Source organism: Eurosta solidaginis, chromosome 1 (genome assembly GCF_040869045.1).
Source record: "Eurosta solidaginis isolate ZX-2024a chromosome 1, ASM4086904v1, whole genome shotgun sequence".
NCBI lineage: Eukaryota > Metazoa > Arthropoda > Insecta > Diptera > Tephritidae > Eurosta > Eurosta solidaginis.
This window is the reverse complement of record NC_090319.1, coordinates 108,760,126-108,775,466: the sequence shown is the minus strand read 5'-3', so window position 1 is coordinate 108,775,466 and position 15,341 is coordinate 108,760,126. Positions and strand designations below refer to the sequence as shown.

The window sequence follows — 15,341 nt, the reverse complement described above, 5'->3', positions numbered from 1 at the left end:
TATCACTGACTATCTTGTTAAATAGGCTCCAGGACGTCCGTTTAGGGTTTCTGTGCGGCTGATTTATTTCTTTTTCCCAGTCTATGTTGAAAAGGATCAACCGGTGATCCGACAGGGAAAGTTTTTTCGACACCTCTCAGTTTCTTACCGTAAGCTCCCGGGAGTCAGATGTTAGTGTTATATCAAGGACTTCCTTCCATCCCGGGTAGTTCGTCATACTCGGAAAACTAAAGGTGGGAGATCTGCCCTTGTTACATACGTAAAGGTTGTTAGCTAATATAAATTCAAACAGAGACTCACCCCGTTCGTTTATCTCGCTGCTCCCCCAAACCGCGTGCCTTGCGTTGGCGTCGCAACCCATAACGACCGTCTGCTTCTTGGCTGTTTTTGCTGTCATTTGCGCTACCTCCTCTGGAGGAGCGGGTCGATCGTGGGCCATATAAGCCGAGGCGACCGTCATGCTTCGGCCGCTTCTTGACTCGACCTTGACCACGGCAACGTCGTAAGTACTGAAATTAGGTAAAAAGAAAGCATTAATAGTATTCCTAATGAGGATACAAGCCCTCGGTTTACCTTCTCCATGTGTGTAAAAGAGGTTATAGTTTCGGGTCTTTAGGCCCATAACCTGTGGCCGCCATACCCATGGTTCCTGCACTAGGCAGACATCGATGTCCTCCCCCTGAGGAGGACCAGCAGGTTATTCGAGGCGACTTTTGAGTGCTCCAGGTTACTTTGAGACACCCTGAGCATTGGGTTGAGACTCGCCTGCTCCCCTTCCGAGGATTGACGACCCAGCTCCGCCCGGTTGAGCTCCCCCAGGAGTTTGTTGGCTTCGTCAATCTCCTCCAGATTATTGTCTGGTGCCACTGCCGCCGGGAAAACCTTCACTTTGGCCTCCCTCAGGCCAAACTTCAGGCGGTTTCCCCTTCGCTCGAGTGCCCCCAGGGACTCGTTGCTGATCAGCAGCAGCACGGTTTGGCTATTTTATGGCTATGTTGTTGCTCTAACTTGATCAGAGCTCAGTCGTCCATCGGGACGTCCGAGTTCTGGAGCTTTAGGCACTGTATTATCTTTTGTGCATCCAGTTTTAGTTTTGGCATTTTGGGTAGCCAGATGCGCGCCCGGGGCCTCCTGGGAATCTCCGAAGCTGGGATGACCTTTAACGTAAGGCCATCAAATGCGTTGCTAATCTTAACAACACATCTCTCAAGAAACTCCCTTGAGAAGCCATCCGCGCATTTGATTACCCTGCAGCCGCGGCATACCTCCTCGCAGTTGAAGGCGGGAACTGGGGTTTGTACCTCCATCAGGTGCTCGACGACCATTTCCGCTAGCCGTCCCTCGATGGAGCTCCAAGCCGCCAGAACCTCCCTCTCGCCATTGCTCTCACCATCGACCAGAACATCTTGGAGGAGGTCCCTGACCACCTCTCTGTAAGTGGGTCTGTCCGATGCCGCAGCACTGGTAGAAGCACCGTCAGTCTGCTGGAGTACCTCCCCGACGTCGCGCTCGTTCACCGCTTGTGACCGGTTGCGCTTCACCGACTGTTTTTAAGCTGGTTGTTGTTTGTTTGTTTGGAGCTGCACTGTGGGCTTGTGCGCGAGGGCGGTCTCGTACCCCTTGACCACTGCCTCGCAGCACACCTTATCTTCGGCGTCCCGCTCGTGAGCCTCACCTTTTTCCGCATTTCTGGCTATCTTCTTGAGGATGAAGAGAGCCCTCAGCCCTAGTTTTCAGCAGAGTGCCTGAGGACTTCTTCGACCTCTTGGGAGCTACTTTGGCTGGTGTGCTCCCCTTTCTATCTTGATTTTGGATATTGATTTGGCTGGGTGCGACAGGGGTACTGTGGCTGGTACCCTGGCCGACCTCTTCAACGCCCTCCTGGATGCTAGCCAGAAGATCGTGTTCAGAGAGTGTTCCCACAACGCTCTCTTTCTCCCCCTCCTTTTTATTATTTTTATTTATTTCGGACATACAGTTCCCACGAGTTTGCATGGAATGGTTAGTCAACCCCCGGCAGAGCCAGCATACCGGGGATAAGGCACTTATACAACCGACCTTGTTCGGGCATCGGAGGAGACCGTTCGCTATCAGCCTTTCAATATACACCCGCTGACCACACAGCCATCGGCACGGGTACCTCAACATCTTGGCTTGGGTGTTGTTGGTGCGGCAATCCTCACATCTCCTGCAGCGACAAGTGATGCGTTCTTCTGAACACCAAGTTGACGCTGCAGGACATATGGGGCTTTCCTCTTAGTTCGTCTCGTGTTGGGACCCCTCCCTAGAGGAGATTATAACATGATACTTAAGCTCCTTCTCCACGACAAGGCGACCAACATTCAAGAGGGATAGACTGAAATTACCAAAAATTTTAACGGCGTAAGATTACTAAACATCCAAAAGGAATAACAGCCAAACAACTCTGTAGTCAAACTTTAGTTGTTATAATAACCTAAGTTTGTAGGCAGCCATAGTTCTGAAAAATCACATTTACAGGGAAGGTGCCATGCCCTCTTTTTCCCAATTCCACATTTTACTGGAGGTGTTAGGACTTAACGTCATATAGCTCCTTACCAATTTTCATCATCCTACCATTAATACATCCAGAGATATATAGAATAAAAATTCCATTTATATGGGAGGTGATAGAATATGCGGATAGACTGAAGTTAACAAAAAATTTTAACGGCGGCAGATTATTAAACGTACAAAAGGAATAAGAGCCAAACTCAACTCTGTAGTCAAACTTTAGCTTTTAAATTAACCTAAGTTTGTACGGCAGCCATAGTTCTGAAAAATCCCATTTGTTGGGAAGGTGCCACGCCCCCTTTTCCCCAATTCCACATTTTACTGGAGGTGTTAGGACTTAACGTCATATAGCTCCTTACCAATTTTCATTATCCTACCATTACTACATTCAGAGATATGCAGTATGATATATTCCATTTGTATGGGAGGTGCCACGCCCCCTTCCCCTTCACCGCGCATTTTCTTGGTGGTGTTAAGGATTGACTTCATATAACTCCTTTCTGAATTTCAATGTTCCAGCATGAATACCTTCAGAATTATGCAGTATCAAAGAATCCATTTGTATGGCAGGTGCCACGCCCCTTTTATATATCGAAATTATTTTTAGCCTATGACCATCCCTGGAAGGTTTCAAGTGGGTTGTGCAAATTTGGTTGTGATCGGTCCATCCCTTTAGGACGCAACCCGATCTATACCTACATACATACACAATTTGAATAGTGAACCCCCGGTATAATGAACACCTCGATATAATAAAAATTTACATTGAGTACTCTAAATAGTGAACTATCGAAAAATCGAAATAGTGAACAAAGTTTTAAACGCAACGGCAAGCATAAGGTTAGGTTAGGTTGGGTGGTAGCTTCCCTGATGGGAAGCTCACTTGGACAACATGAAGGTCCGTTGTGATACCACATATAATAAACTAAAATAACGGTGACGTAGATGTAACTACTTAGAGAATCGTTGGGTAGCAACGATAAAGTTCCGAATGATCCCGATCTCAACCTTGGATATCTCCTCGGGAGATCCAAGTGAGTCGCGACCGAAATACTTTCGCCTAGTTCTGGCAAAAGCTGGGCAATCAAGCATAAAGTGATTTGGTGATTCCACCTCATCATCCTCCATACAGCTGCAGCAGGATGGAGTTTCCAATATATTGAGACGTACCGCATGGATACCCATGGGACAGTGCCTTAGTGAACCCAATTATTTCAGCAGACCTGCCATCCACTTTCGGCCAGAAAGATCTTGCTACCTGCAAGACGTAGTGTCCGCCGAACGTTTGCTGAGCCGACTCGAGGCCCAGCTATGGAAGAGCAATCCACAGGTGACCAGCGGAATCCCGAAATCCCTACAGCCATCTTCATCTGGTTCAGTTGTACCGATTCAGGCTAAGAGATCCGCTTGACAGTTACCCGGAATATCACTATGGCCCGGGGCCCAGATAATCTTGATTGTAAAATAATTCGATGCAATCGGAAGTGAGGTCAGGCACTCCCAGACCTCCTCCATCGATCGCACTGTAGTTGAGCTCAAGGCCTTTATAGCCGCTTGGCTATCAGAGTAGATATTAAATTCCCTAACCGTAGTAGTGCTGGATAGCATTTCATCCACCGCATCCTTAACCGTAGCAAGTTCCGCTTGGAATACACTGCAGTGATCAGCCAACTTAAACTTGTGGCTTACATTTAGCTCTTGACAAAAGACCCCCCCCCCCCCCCCCGCCAACCTTTCCGTCCAACTTCGACCCATCCGTGAACAAGTTAACCGGTGCCATGCCCCAGATAATTACTCTTCATCACTCCTCCCTCGGGGGAATGACTGGGGTGAAGGTTGCATAGGGAGCGGTTATCGGCATGCAATAGTCCGTCCTGTCCGGGATAAAGTCGAAACTAGTAAGAAGGCTAGAGTGTCCGAAATCAGAAAGCATATAACCCATATCACGAAGCCTGACCAACGACCGGGCCGCGGCTACCTTTCCCGCAATATCCACTGTATGTATATTCAGCATGACATTCAGTGCCAAGGTAGGTGTTGTTCTCAGAGCGCCACTGATACCAATAAGTGCCGTCCGTGGCAGTGACACTAGCATTTTGGAGGTGCTCGCCATGTCCAGTGCTTTCCACCAGACCAGCACCCCATAGAGCAGAATCGGTTTGACCACCACCTCATAAAGCCATTGTACTACTCCTGGCGTGAGTCCCCATCTCTTTCCGATAGCCCCCTGCAGCAGTACAAGGCAACCGCGGCCTTCCTGGCCCTAGCTTCCACATTGGGCCTCCCTGTCAGTAAGTACCAACGGTACCCCTCCAATCGAAGGAGTTCTGAAGTCGGGTATCTTATATCTCCTTGTAAAAAGAAAAAATTATGTTTTTCCCGGGTTGACCGCCAACCCACATGATTCAGCCCACCTAGCCACAGTATCCAGGTAGCCCTGCAGAACATCGCGCAGGGTGCCTAGAAATTTGCCTCTGACTAGGATAGCGAGGTCATCTGCATAGGCAATCACCCGACCACCATTGGCTTCCAGCTCCACAAGAAGCTCGTTGACTACCACAACCCAGAGCAGAGGAGATAGGACACCTCCCTGTGGCGTGCCCCTGCACACCTTTCTCTTAATTATGGCCCCTCCCCACTCCGCTGCGACAATTCTGCCGCATAGAAGTTTGCTAATAAATTCAACCAGAGCCGCTTCGACTCCTAAACCCACCAGAGCTCTTTCGATTGCCGCCGGTAAGCATTGTTAAAAGTCACTCGATGTCTAGAGAGGCACCCAGAGCATACTCTTTGCATTCTAGGGACCCCTCTATTTGCTTTACAATCGAATGGAGAGCCGTTTCCGTCGATCTGCCCTTGCAGTACGCATGCTGTGAAGCCGACAGTAACCCCCCAGGTATCCTTTCCCGTAGGTAGAGGTCAATCAACCGCTCAAACGTCTTAAGAAGAAACGACGAGATACTGATTGGCCTGGAATCCTTAGGTGATATATGAGAGCTCCTGCCGGCCTTCGGAATGAAGATGACCCTAACTGTGTGCCACGACTTAGGGATATAGTTAAGTCTGAGGCAGTTAGTGTAGATGATGGCCAACCAGCGGCATGAAATCCCTAAAGACTTTTGAAGTTGCGCAGGAATGATGCCATCCGGGCCGGGTGACTTATAGGGCTTGAACGAACTTATAGCACAGGATATTTGACTTTCCCGTAGTGTAATGGCAGGCATTTCTGCATGGCCAGCAACCGCCGACCATGCAAGCGAAGATCCCTGTGCAACTGGGACATCGGGAAAATTATTGTCCAGTAAAAGTCTTAGGGACTCCTCGCTACTCATCGACCAGTCTCCACCATCATCTCTCAGATACCCCCGAGGGGCGGGATTCCTAGAGAGTATTTTTCTAAGCCTCGCGGATTCATTGCAGCCTTCTACGTTTTCGCAGAAGCTTCGCCATGAATCTCGCTTGGCTATCCTTATTTCATATTTATAAATCCCCAGACTCACCTTATAGAGCTCCCAGTCCGAGGGTAATTTACTCCTCCTGGCTCTGTTAAAGAGCCGCCTACTGGACGCTGTTAGGTCGTCAAGAGAATCAGACCACCAGGGCGGCTTGCCCTTCCCCCTGTAAGTTTTCAATGGGCAGGACAGTTGAAAGGCGTTATTGCTTGCCGAGGTGAAGTTTTCCACCAGACCGTCTATCTTAGATTCGGACAGGTCCGAACCAACGATAGGTGCCTCAGGCAATAGCTCTCCCAACTTCCTACAATACAAGTCCCAGTTGGTACTTTTAGGGTTCCTAAAAAATATTTTACCGGGACGTTCTTCGTTCACCGAGAACTGAATATATCGGTGATCAGAGGAGTGCTCGTTGAGAACCCGCCAACCAGATATCCGATCTTCCAGTTCTCTGTTAACCAGGGTGAGATCTAGGACCTCCTCCCTTACCGCATTAATAAAAGTCGGGTCATTCCCCCTATTACATATACAAAGTCCCTCATCTACAATAAAAGTAAATAAAGACTCACCTCTGGTGTTCGTATCCGAGCTACCCCATATGCTATGGTGTGCATTAGCATCGGCACCTATGATTACGCCAACGCCTCTCCGCCTTGCTTCAGCGGTGATTTCGCCTATTTCGTGGTTGTCCCGTTACGTCCCCATGGGGCATATACGCTGAGACCACCCACAATTCGTTACTGCCTCGCTCGAGGCAGACCGTGGTTACGTCAGCATTGATGAAATTAGAGAAAATAAAAGCTTTAAATTCCTTTTTAATAAGCACACAGGATCTAGGCCTGCCTGCCTCCCCATGCACCAAGGTGTTGAATTTTCCCGTCTTTAATACAGAAATTTTTCCGCAGTTACTACTCAGCCACGGCTCTTGGACAATAACTAAATCCACTCCGCCTTACTCAAGACAGAGCAACAAGTTTGCGGAAGCCGCCTTAGAATGCTGAAGATTGATTTGACGGATTTCCATCAACACCACTCTTCTTCTTCTGCACCCCATTCTTGGCGGCTTCGCCCTCGGAGACTAGGAGATCCTCCTCTGCCCTATCAGCCAGACCACTAGCAGTGGTGACAGATCCCGCTATTGACGGGACGTCAACAGTGCTTTCGCCGTCCAAATTAGCGGGGTCAGCATCCACAACCATGGGTACTGGCTCCCCTGTGGACGCCTCCACCTCCCGAACAGTCTCTGGGGGAGAAGAACCGTCTCCCTGGAATCGGCCTGGTCGATTTTGAGAACCACACGCTCGAGACCATAGGAGATAATCCCCTCGTGTCAGAGAGGGGACCGGTGGACTCTGCGTTTAGCACAATCAGCACTTTCCGACGTGGCCCAACAGCCTCCTCTACTCTGATGACCCTCCAGTTATGCGTCGGAAGTTTCGGGTTGCAATAACGCATTAACTTCCGTATTTTCTCCGGCTGAGAGGGCCCAGCAGGCAGCCACACTCGAGCCTCCGGTCAAAGGGGGAGATCCCTCCGTTCCACGGCCTCGAGTCTGGCTCCCCTCCAGACCTCCCCAACCAAAGAAATCATTTTCTTAAAGATACAGGCCGACCGCTCGTCAGCACAAGTAATTAGTCTAAATCCATGATACCACCCCGAGTATTCGAAGCATGGCCGCGGACCTGGGCTCTCCATAACAGCGGTCATATAGGCCGCTGATATGGCGCTGGTGACTCACGTCCACTCCTCTCGGGAGATGGCACCATCCTCCATACTCCTATCCAGGACCCCGAGGGTGATGGAGCCCGCTCGTTTAGCGATTTCGCTTAACGCAATTGCGTCCCCACGTCCTCGGGCCCTTTTTGTCGTTGAGGCATTCCGCTCATCCGACCTTTGCCGCTTCCTAGCCCCCAAACCCTGCTGCTCACCCGCATCGTTCGACGCCGGTGTGTGGTCGTTGGAAAGTTCGACGCTCCTGGCCGAATCCAGCGTCCTAGAATGCTTCTCAGAAATCTGAGCTGCATCCATTCCGCCGCGCCTACGCGGCGTCGATCGCCTATCTTTCCTGGCTTCGACCCCAGGGCTCCCGTTTGGAAAGCTCCTCGCCACAGGGCTTCCTTACTGGTACTGGGCTGGTCCGTCGCATTCGCCGGACCTCTACCTTTCCCTGTCACAGCCCCCCGGGAGCTTTCCCAGCTGCCAGCTACCTGCTTCGGAGCGCTCTCCGCACCTGTCGCGTCCCTCGCACAACGACGACCTTCGCCGTCACTCCTACCCTCCTTTTTGTTTGTGTTCGTGTCCATTCTAAGAAGTCCCCCCTCAAGGTCGCTATCCGGAGCCGATTGTGTAGTCGCCCTTCAACGGTCCCGTGATTATCTATGCTGCGCAGGGAGGCCACGCGAAGGTTGACGCATTACCTTATGGGTAATGCGTTCAGAGCCAGACCGGACGAAAAGCGGGAAAATCTTCAACCGCACCTACACCACCAACTTAACGGCGACGGAGCCAGAACGTACCTTGAGGCCCACCACGGTTTTAACGGGATGTGGGCAGGTGCAGCATTTGCCTACCAGCCGTTTCGATAGTGGTTCACCCCGACCTACTAAGGTGGCAGAATACCGAACCTACCAGCCCAAAGTCATCAATTCCTAAACATGGTCAAAATCAAAGTCCCTAACAATCCAGTTCGTCACCGTTGTGTACCGATCTTGACCATTAACAGGGTCCTCCCTCCCCTGAGCTCGGCACAATGACTCAGGGGTGCGGGTTTTATCGAGTTGTCCTCTCTAGATCCGCCATTATCAGTAGAAGCAGGGTACCTCGTGCAGGACGTGATAACTAATCACGTGTGACAATTCGTCACTATGGCTGGTCTAGGACTGATACCAGTCCCTGATCCAGAGTCTGGAACCACGTATGATATCCAAGCCAAGTATCTTAACCCCCACGGCAAACATAAACTGTTAACAAAAACAAAACTTAAACAGAAATAAAGTCGGGTATTCCCCGAAACTGCTCATATGTATTTGGTGCCAGTCTTTATTTGTCTCTTGTTGGGTGCAAAACGCTTCTGAGTGAATGTGTACTGTTTTATGTGTTTTTAAAAGTGTTTATGTGCTAATAAATTAAGTGTTATCATGCCTGTGAGGAAATTCCTTCCATTAAAGCAAAAACTTGAAATTGCTCAAAAACTCGAGAAAGGTGCTGGTGTTTCATCCTTAGCAAAGATTTATGGTGTGGCCAAATCAATAGTTTCGGGAATAAAAAAATGCTCGTAGTATTATATCCCACCAGGCATTCGGAGCATCTGAGCGGAAGACTCTTAGAAAAGGCGAGTATCCCCGCATGGAGAAAATGTTATACAAGTAGTTTATAGCTCAACGAAACAAAAAATGTCCAGTTACTGGGGAAATGTTAAGAAAAAATCAATGAAGCTGCACGCTGACTTTAAGAAAAAAAAAGTAGCTTTCATACCAGCCCCGTTTGGTTATCTGGATTTAAAACTCGCTTTGGAATGCGACTTTTAAAAGTGTGTGGCGAGAAACTTTCATCGGATATCCAGGCAACTGATCCCTTTAAGCATAAACTCAGAAACATTATTTACGAATTGAAGCTTTGCGAGGACCAAGCATATAACGCAGACGATACCGGCTTGTTTTGGAAAATGCTTCCTGAAAGAACGTATGTCAGCCAAACAGCTCCGGGGAGAAAAGCAGAAAAGGCCAGAATTACTTTCCTTGCATGTACAAATGCAACTGGTCAGCATAAAGTCAAGCGTTAATATTTGGGCATGCGAAGAAGCCGCGCTCTTTTAAGGCTTATGACATCCTGGTAGACTATCGGAACTCTAAGAATGCATGGATGACTGCCATTTTCAGAAAATGATTTCACCATTGCTTCGCCCTCAGGTACATTTATAATGCAACTCCTGACATTTTTGCAAAGTATTTATTCGTTTTTAATTGATATTAGGTTCAAAAGTATTTACTACAGAAAGGATTACCAGCCAAAGCTATCCTTTTCCTTGATAACGCCGCTTTCCATCCACCAGAAGATGAATTTAAAACTACTTATGGACCCATATTCGTGATTTATATGCCTCCAAATGTAACGCCTTTAATTCAGCCTATGGATCAAAATGTGTTACAAAAAGCATCTCCTGTTTTTAGCTGCAGGAAAGGATGACATCTCACAATTTCTAAAACATTTAACTTTAAAGGATGCTGTATAATTTGCTTGCTTGGAATCAGCTGCAGGCAAATGTAATAGTAAAATGTTGGAAGCCTTTATTAGAATGCTTAAGTACTACAGAAGCAAATGAAAGCGAGGATGAAGACGATGATATTCCTTTGAGCTTACTTCGTCAAAAAATATTGCAGGAAAAATGTAAAGAAGTTCATGATATGCAGGGTCTGCTGCAAATTGTATTACCGGAGGTAATTTTATTCGCCCTCTTGACAAGCACCTGTTAATTAAGTTTGTATGTGAACATTATTTGTTTTGGGAAACCTACACTGAACAAGGTATTGAGAAGTGGAATTCAATCGTTGACGTTGACAGTTGACGAAAAAATTGATTTAGATAATTATGCCATGGATACTGAAGAATCTGGTGATGACAGCAAAGGCGAAGGACAGATCGGAAATTCAATAAAAGCTACTGAAGCCATTAAAAGCTTCGATATAGCTATCGCATGGGCTGAAGCTAACACCACTGACTATGCTGGCATACTAGTACTGAAAAGTCTCCGCGAAAAAGCGGTCCAAAAGTCAATTTCCGACACAAAAAGCAAACATCTATTCGTAAATTCTTTCAATAATATGTATGTATTTTTGAAAATATTATTTTAATAATAATAATGAATTTAAAGCCAATAAAGTTTATTAAATAAACCAAGTTAAAAAATTCCAACCTTAATATAGTGAACAACCTGGATACTGTGAACAGGCCTTGCAGAAACTATTTCCCTATATCCAAACTCCACTGTATATAGATAGAAAAATGTATCAATGGTTATCTAAAGCAATGATTATACATGGAAATTTACTCCAGCTTGCTTATATTTACATATGTAGATTTTGCATGTACAGACTTAGCCTATTTGCCTTTAAGCACATTGGTTACCAATGTGTCAAATATGAAATAAACACTCAAAAAGAACTTTTTCAGAAGATAAACTTCGGAGGAATTTTCCACAATAGGAATTTTTTTCCGCAATGTACTTTATGACTTGTTTTAATAATAATGAAGAAAATTTCCATGCAATTTAGCAAATGAAAAGGACACAAGCAAGTATTTTTCTTTTATAGTGAGAATATTTATAACAGCCTGCAGTTCCTTTTTTTTTGTTTTAATTGACGCTGCATTCGCAAGCGTCGAATGGCAAGGTGCTTAAAAGAGCCCTTAAAATACCAGGTTATCTTAATTTTATTCAAAGTCAATTTGTAGTTTCATTTCACTTGTTCCTCCGTTATTCACAAAAGCTCCGTTATTCACTGTAGCTTTGTTATTCAATTCCGTTATTTCCCGAAACGTATATTTTTTGGTTTTTTTAGTGGCACCACGCCAGGCACAAAATCAGTAATATGTATTTCAGAATCCAATTAGCGGCTTGTAGCCATGTCTTTTTTCGCTATCTCGTTCGTTAGGTTACATATATAAAAAACATTTGGTCTTTATGTGGCACCACGCCAGATTTTAATTTTCACCGATTCCTGTTAGGAGTGCCAAAAACCATCCTAACTCCAGGTCAGGGAAGCATTGCATCCCCCAACTCCGCCAAAACGCCAGCATGGAGCACAGAAGCCAACCTTTAGGCCTATTTTAATTTTCAGCACAACCGAAAAAGTCTAAAATTATTGCAGTTGAACCGAGGATGACACTGCACGTCCACACAGCCGAAAAGACGAAAACGGAAGGCTGCAGTTCCTTCATATTGTAACGAATTTAGTGCAACTCCGCTTATTTGCAACCTTCTACTAACGTTCGAATTACTAAACTGTTTAATAAATAACTCCACTATTCAATAATGCAAAATGGCCTTTATTCAAGTACTTCACAATAACACTACTACTTCTCGAAGGATAGCGTGCTTAAATCAAACTGAATTCGTCGTGCCTCAGCTGCTGCCGCTTTTATACTTTTTTGGTTTCCTCGTTGACATATTTCCAGGCGCTTCTATTGCTAGAATTTGCTGCCAGCTATAACATAACTACAGATGCTCGTTATAGCTTCTCATATGCGCGTGTGTATGTGAGTCATACTTCCACAGATAATTGCCTACTTTTGGCAGCATCTCAGATAAGATATATGTTTTTGTACATGTGTTTGTACATATCTCTCCGCTGCGTGTACGTACATATTGGTAGACATAATGATTGATTCGTTTATGTAGATACAAGTGACTGCCTGCTTTATTGTTGTTGTGGCTTCATTTACTTAGCATCAGCCTAGTGATGTGAGTATCACTTAGTGTCACTAATATTCGTCACGATATTTACAAACGCAACTAGTGATGGCCGATATAGCGATTTTGAAGTATCAGTGAGAATAGTGATGGATATTTTTGAATCGCGGCTATTTTTTATAGATACAGCGATCGCTTCAATTTATTGTTTAATAAGCGAATGTGCAATTTGTATACTTGGATATAAAAAAGGAATGTTTAAGTTTTTTTACCGGAGTGGATTGAATGTTATAAATTAATTGTGTTTAGTATACAGAATATATGAACCAAAATTGGAATAAAAAATAAAAAAATATGTACTGTAACGAATTTACTGCAATTACTGTAATTCCCCTTATTTGCAACCTTCTGCTTATGTTCGAATCACTAAACTGTTGAATAAATAACTCCACTATTCAATAATGCAAAATGGCCTTTATTAAAGTACTTCAGAATAACACTACTATTGCTCGCCAGATAGCGTCTTAAATCAAACTGATTGTCGTGCCTCTACTGTTGCTGCCTTTTATACTGTCTGATTCCAGAACTTACTAGTTAGTTATCAGCTATAAAATTACTCAGCTGTAACTACAGATGCATGATTTTATAGCTTCTCTCAAATCCCATGCGCTTGTATGTGTGAGCGACACTACATCCATTGCATACTTTCGGGAGTATCTCAGATTTATGCATGTGGTTGTGCGTTGCTTCTCCTCTGCGTGTACGTACATATGTGTAGACATAATGATTGAATTATTGACGTGCATACAAGTAACTGCTTAGCATCGGCTTAGAGATGATAGTATCCCTTAGTGCTGCTAATATTCGTTACAGTACCTTTTATTGTAAACTGATGTAATGTGAAATTCTAATTTTCTGAGATATTATAATACAATATTATTAACTCGCTGACGACATTATGTTCAGTCTCGTATTACACTCAATGCGATGAAACTATGGGAAATAGTTGTCTATGCATCTTTCTTTTATAAATTTTGCTAATTCAAAATGCTTTGATTTTTAAATGTAAGATGAATCAACCCGAAATAAATCTGTATATGTAACACCACAAAAACATGATTTATTACTAATATTTTTATACTACACCGATGTATTCAGAAATACTCCGTATGAATTTATTCTGAAATTTGTATTTGGCTGCATAACGTTTTTTTAGTAAAGTGAATTAATTTTTAATGAAAAATGCAGAGGAAAAATATAACAAATTCTTCAAACTATTATAAAAATATTCTTTGGCAGAAAATTAGCCACCCACTTCAGTGCCCTAGAAATTAGCCGGAGAATTCAACCATATAATACGACAAAACCTGAATTGTATTCTCCCAAAAAACTTAAATTTTGAGTTACATCTGTTTACAATAAGACGAGTGATATATATTTCTAAAATTATTTTATTTTTCCATCAAAAACACAAATTTTATAAAACTGCCATCGGCTACTGCCTAGAAGTATTAACTTTGGAATTACACAGGCAACCAATATTAGACCAAGTCTAAAAACCCAGGTCTATTTGGCGTCATTTGTAATAAAAACAAAAAAAAATCTCTTTTATATACTTCATGAAATATTTATATGAACGGGGACTTTTACAATAATCACCGGGCTTTGCATGCGTTTCATTTATGGGCTCATAAAATTGCCACATTTCACTTCTTTTTTTACTATAATTTGCTCTCATCTTTCACTCGGCATTAAAACAGATTTTTGATAAATTAATACAACAAAATTTTTCCAGCCAACCAGATCAAAACGTCGTTTATAAAAATATCAATTCAAAATAACGTCGTCTGAAAGAGCAAAGTAGCTAAAAGTAAACACAACTGAGTGAAGAAATATCGCTTCATGAAGAAATATCGCTTCATGAAGAAATATCGCCAATCACTAATATATTTGGATAGCTAATAGTGATGAACGATATTTCACTATCGGTGATTGCATCGCCGCCATCTCTGTTAGTATTAGAATTTCATGCTGAAGGAAAGTCGCCAATCAATTATATTTGGATATCTATCACTATAGATATTTTTCATTCGCGGTGATGCAATCACCGATAGTGAAATATCGTTCCATCACTAAACGCAACATCTTGTGTGATTGTGGAGATATTACTGACATGCTTAAGATTGCGTTGAACGCATCTATATGAAAAAATTGGTTGTGGCTCGGCCTTTATCCAGAACCTTGCAATGTGTGTCGCTTCCGTCTTGGCTAAATACATTTCAAATCGGCAGCTCCAAGCATTTTAATGGTACCGCCTTCCGATTTTCGCGGTATCCTTAGCCGATTCATTCATCGCCTCCACCGATTTAAGTCAACCGAAAAAATTGGTAACCTCGACCGAAAGATATTAAAGGTTAACAATGCTCAGCCATCCATTCGCTCATCCGCCGCCTATCCATCCGAAGTCTCATTCTTACAAGTATTTTTGCAATAACTTTCATTTCAATGAAGATATTGTAATGAAATTCGACATCCTACTTCATCTGATCACGAGTAAGGTTCATACAAAAAAGGGGCGTAATCGGTATATAACCACGCCCACTTTTTACATATCAAATATTTCCTATGAAAAGATTTCTTCGACATTCCGATGCTTATTTGAGCAATTATCTTCGAACTTGGCATATAGGTCGGCTACGCGCAGCTAAATCAATAAACATAAACTTTGAAAAATGGGCGTGGTAGCGCCTACTTATTAAAATTGATTTTTATCTGCTTTCGCTGGCGATATCTTCAGAACGGTTAAAGGTAAAATTGCAAAATTTGGCGTGCATATTCCTTATTTAAGGTTGATTTGTTCCAGCAAAAACTACAATATCCACTACGAAAACCACGCCCACTTTCTATATAAAAATACAAAATTGTGTGTTGGAAGCGCACATATCGTGATA

General features: G+C 44.1%; 1 protein-coding gene and 1 pseudogene across 1 annotated transcript; one reads left to right on the top strand and one right to left on the bottom strand.

Moving 5' to 3' along the window:
- Window positions 1-296: 296 nt before the first annotated feature.
- On the bottom strand, window positions 297-8,012 carry LOC137237572 (uncharacterized). The gene is given in 3 exon segments (XM_067761353.1): window positions 297-509; window positions 7,243-7,304; window positions 7,307-8,012. Coding segments are annotated over 3 exon segments (981 nt in total).
- Window positions 8,013-9,648: 1,636 nt separating this feature from the next.
- LOC137237565 (jerky protein homolog-like) lies at window positions 9,649-10,456 on the top strand (annotated as a pseudogene).
- Window positions 10,457-15,341: the final 4,885 nt, after the last annotated feature.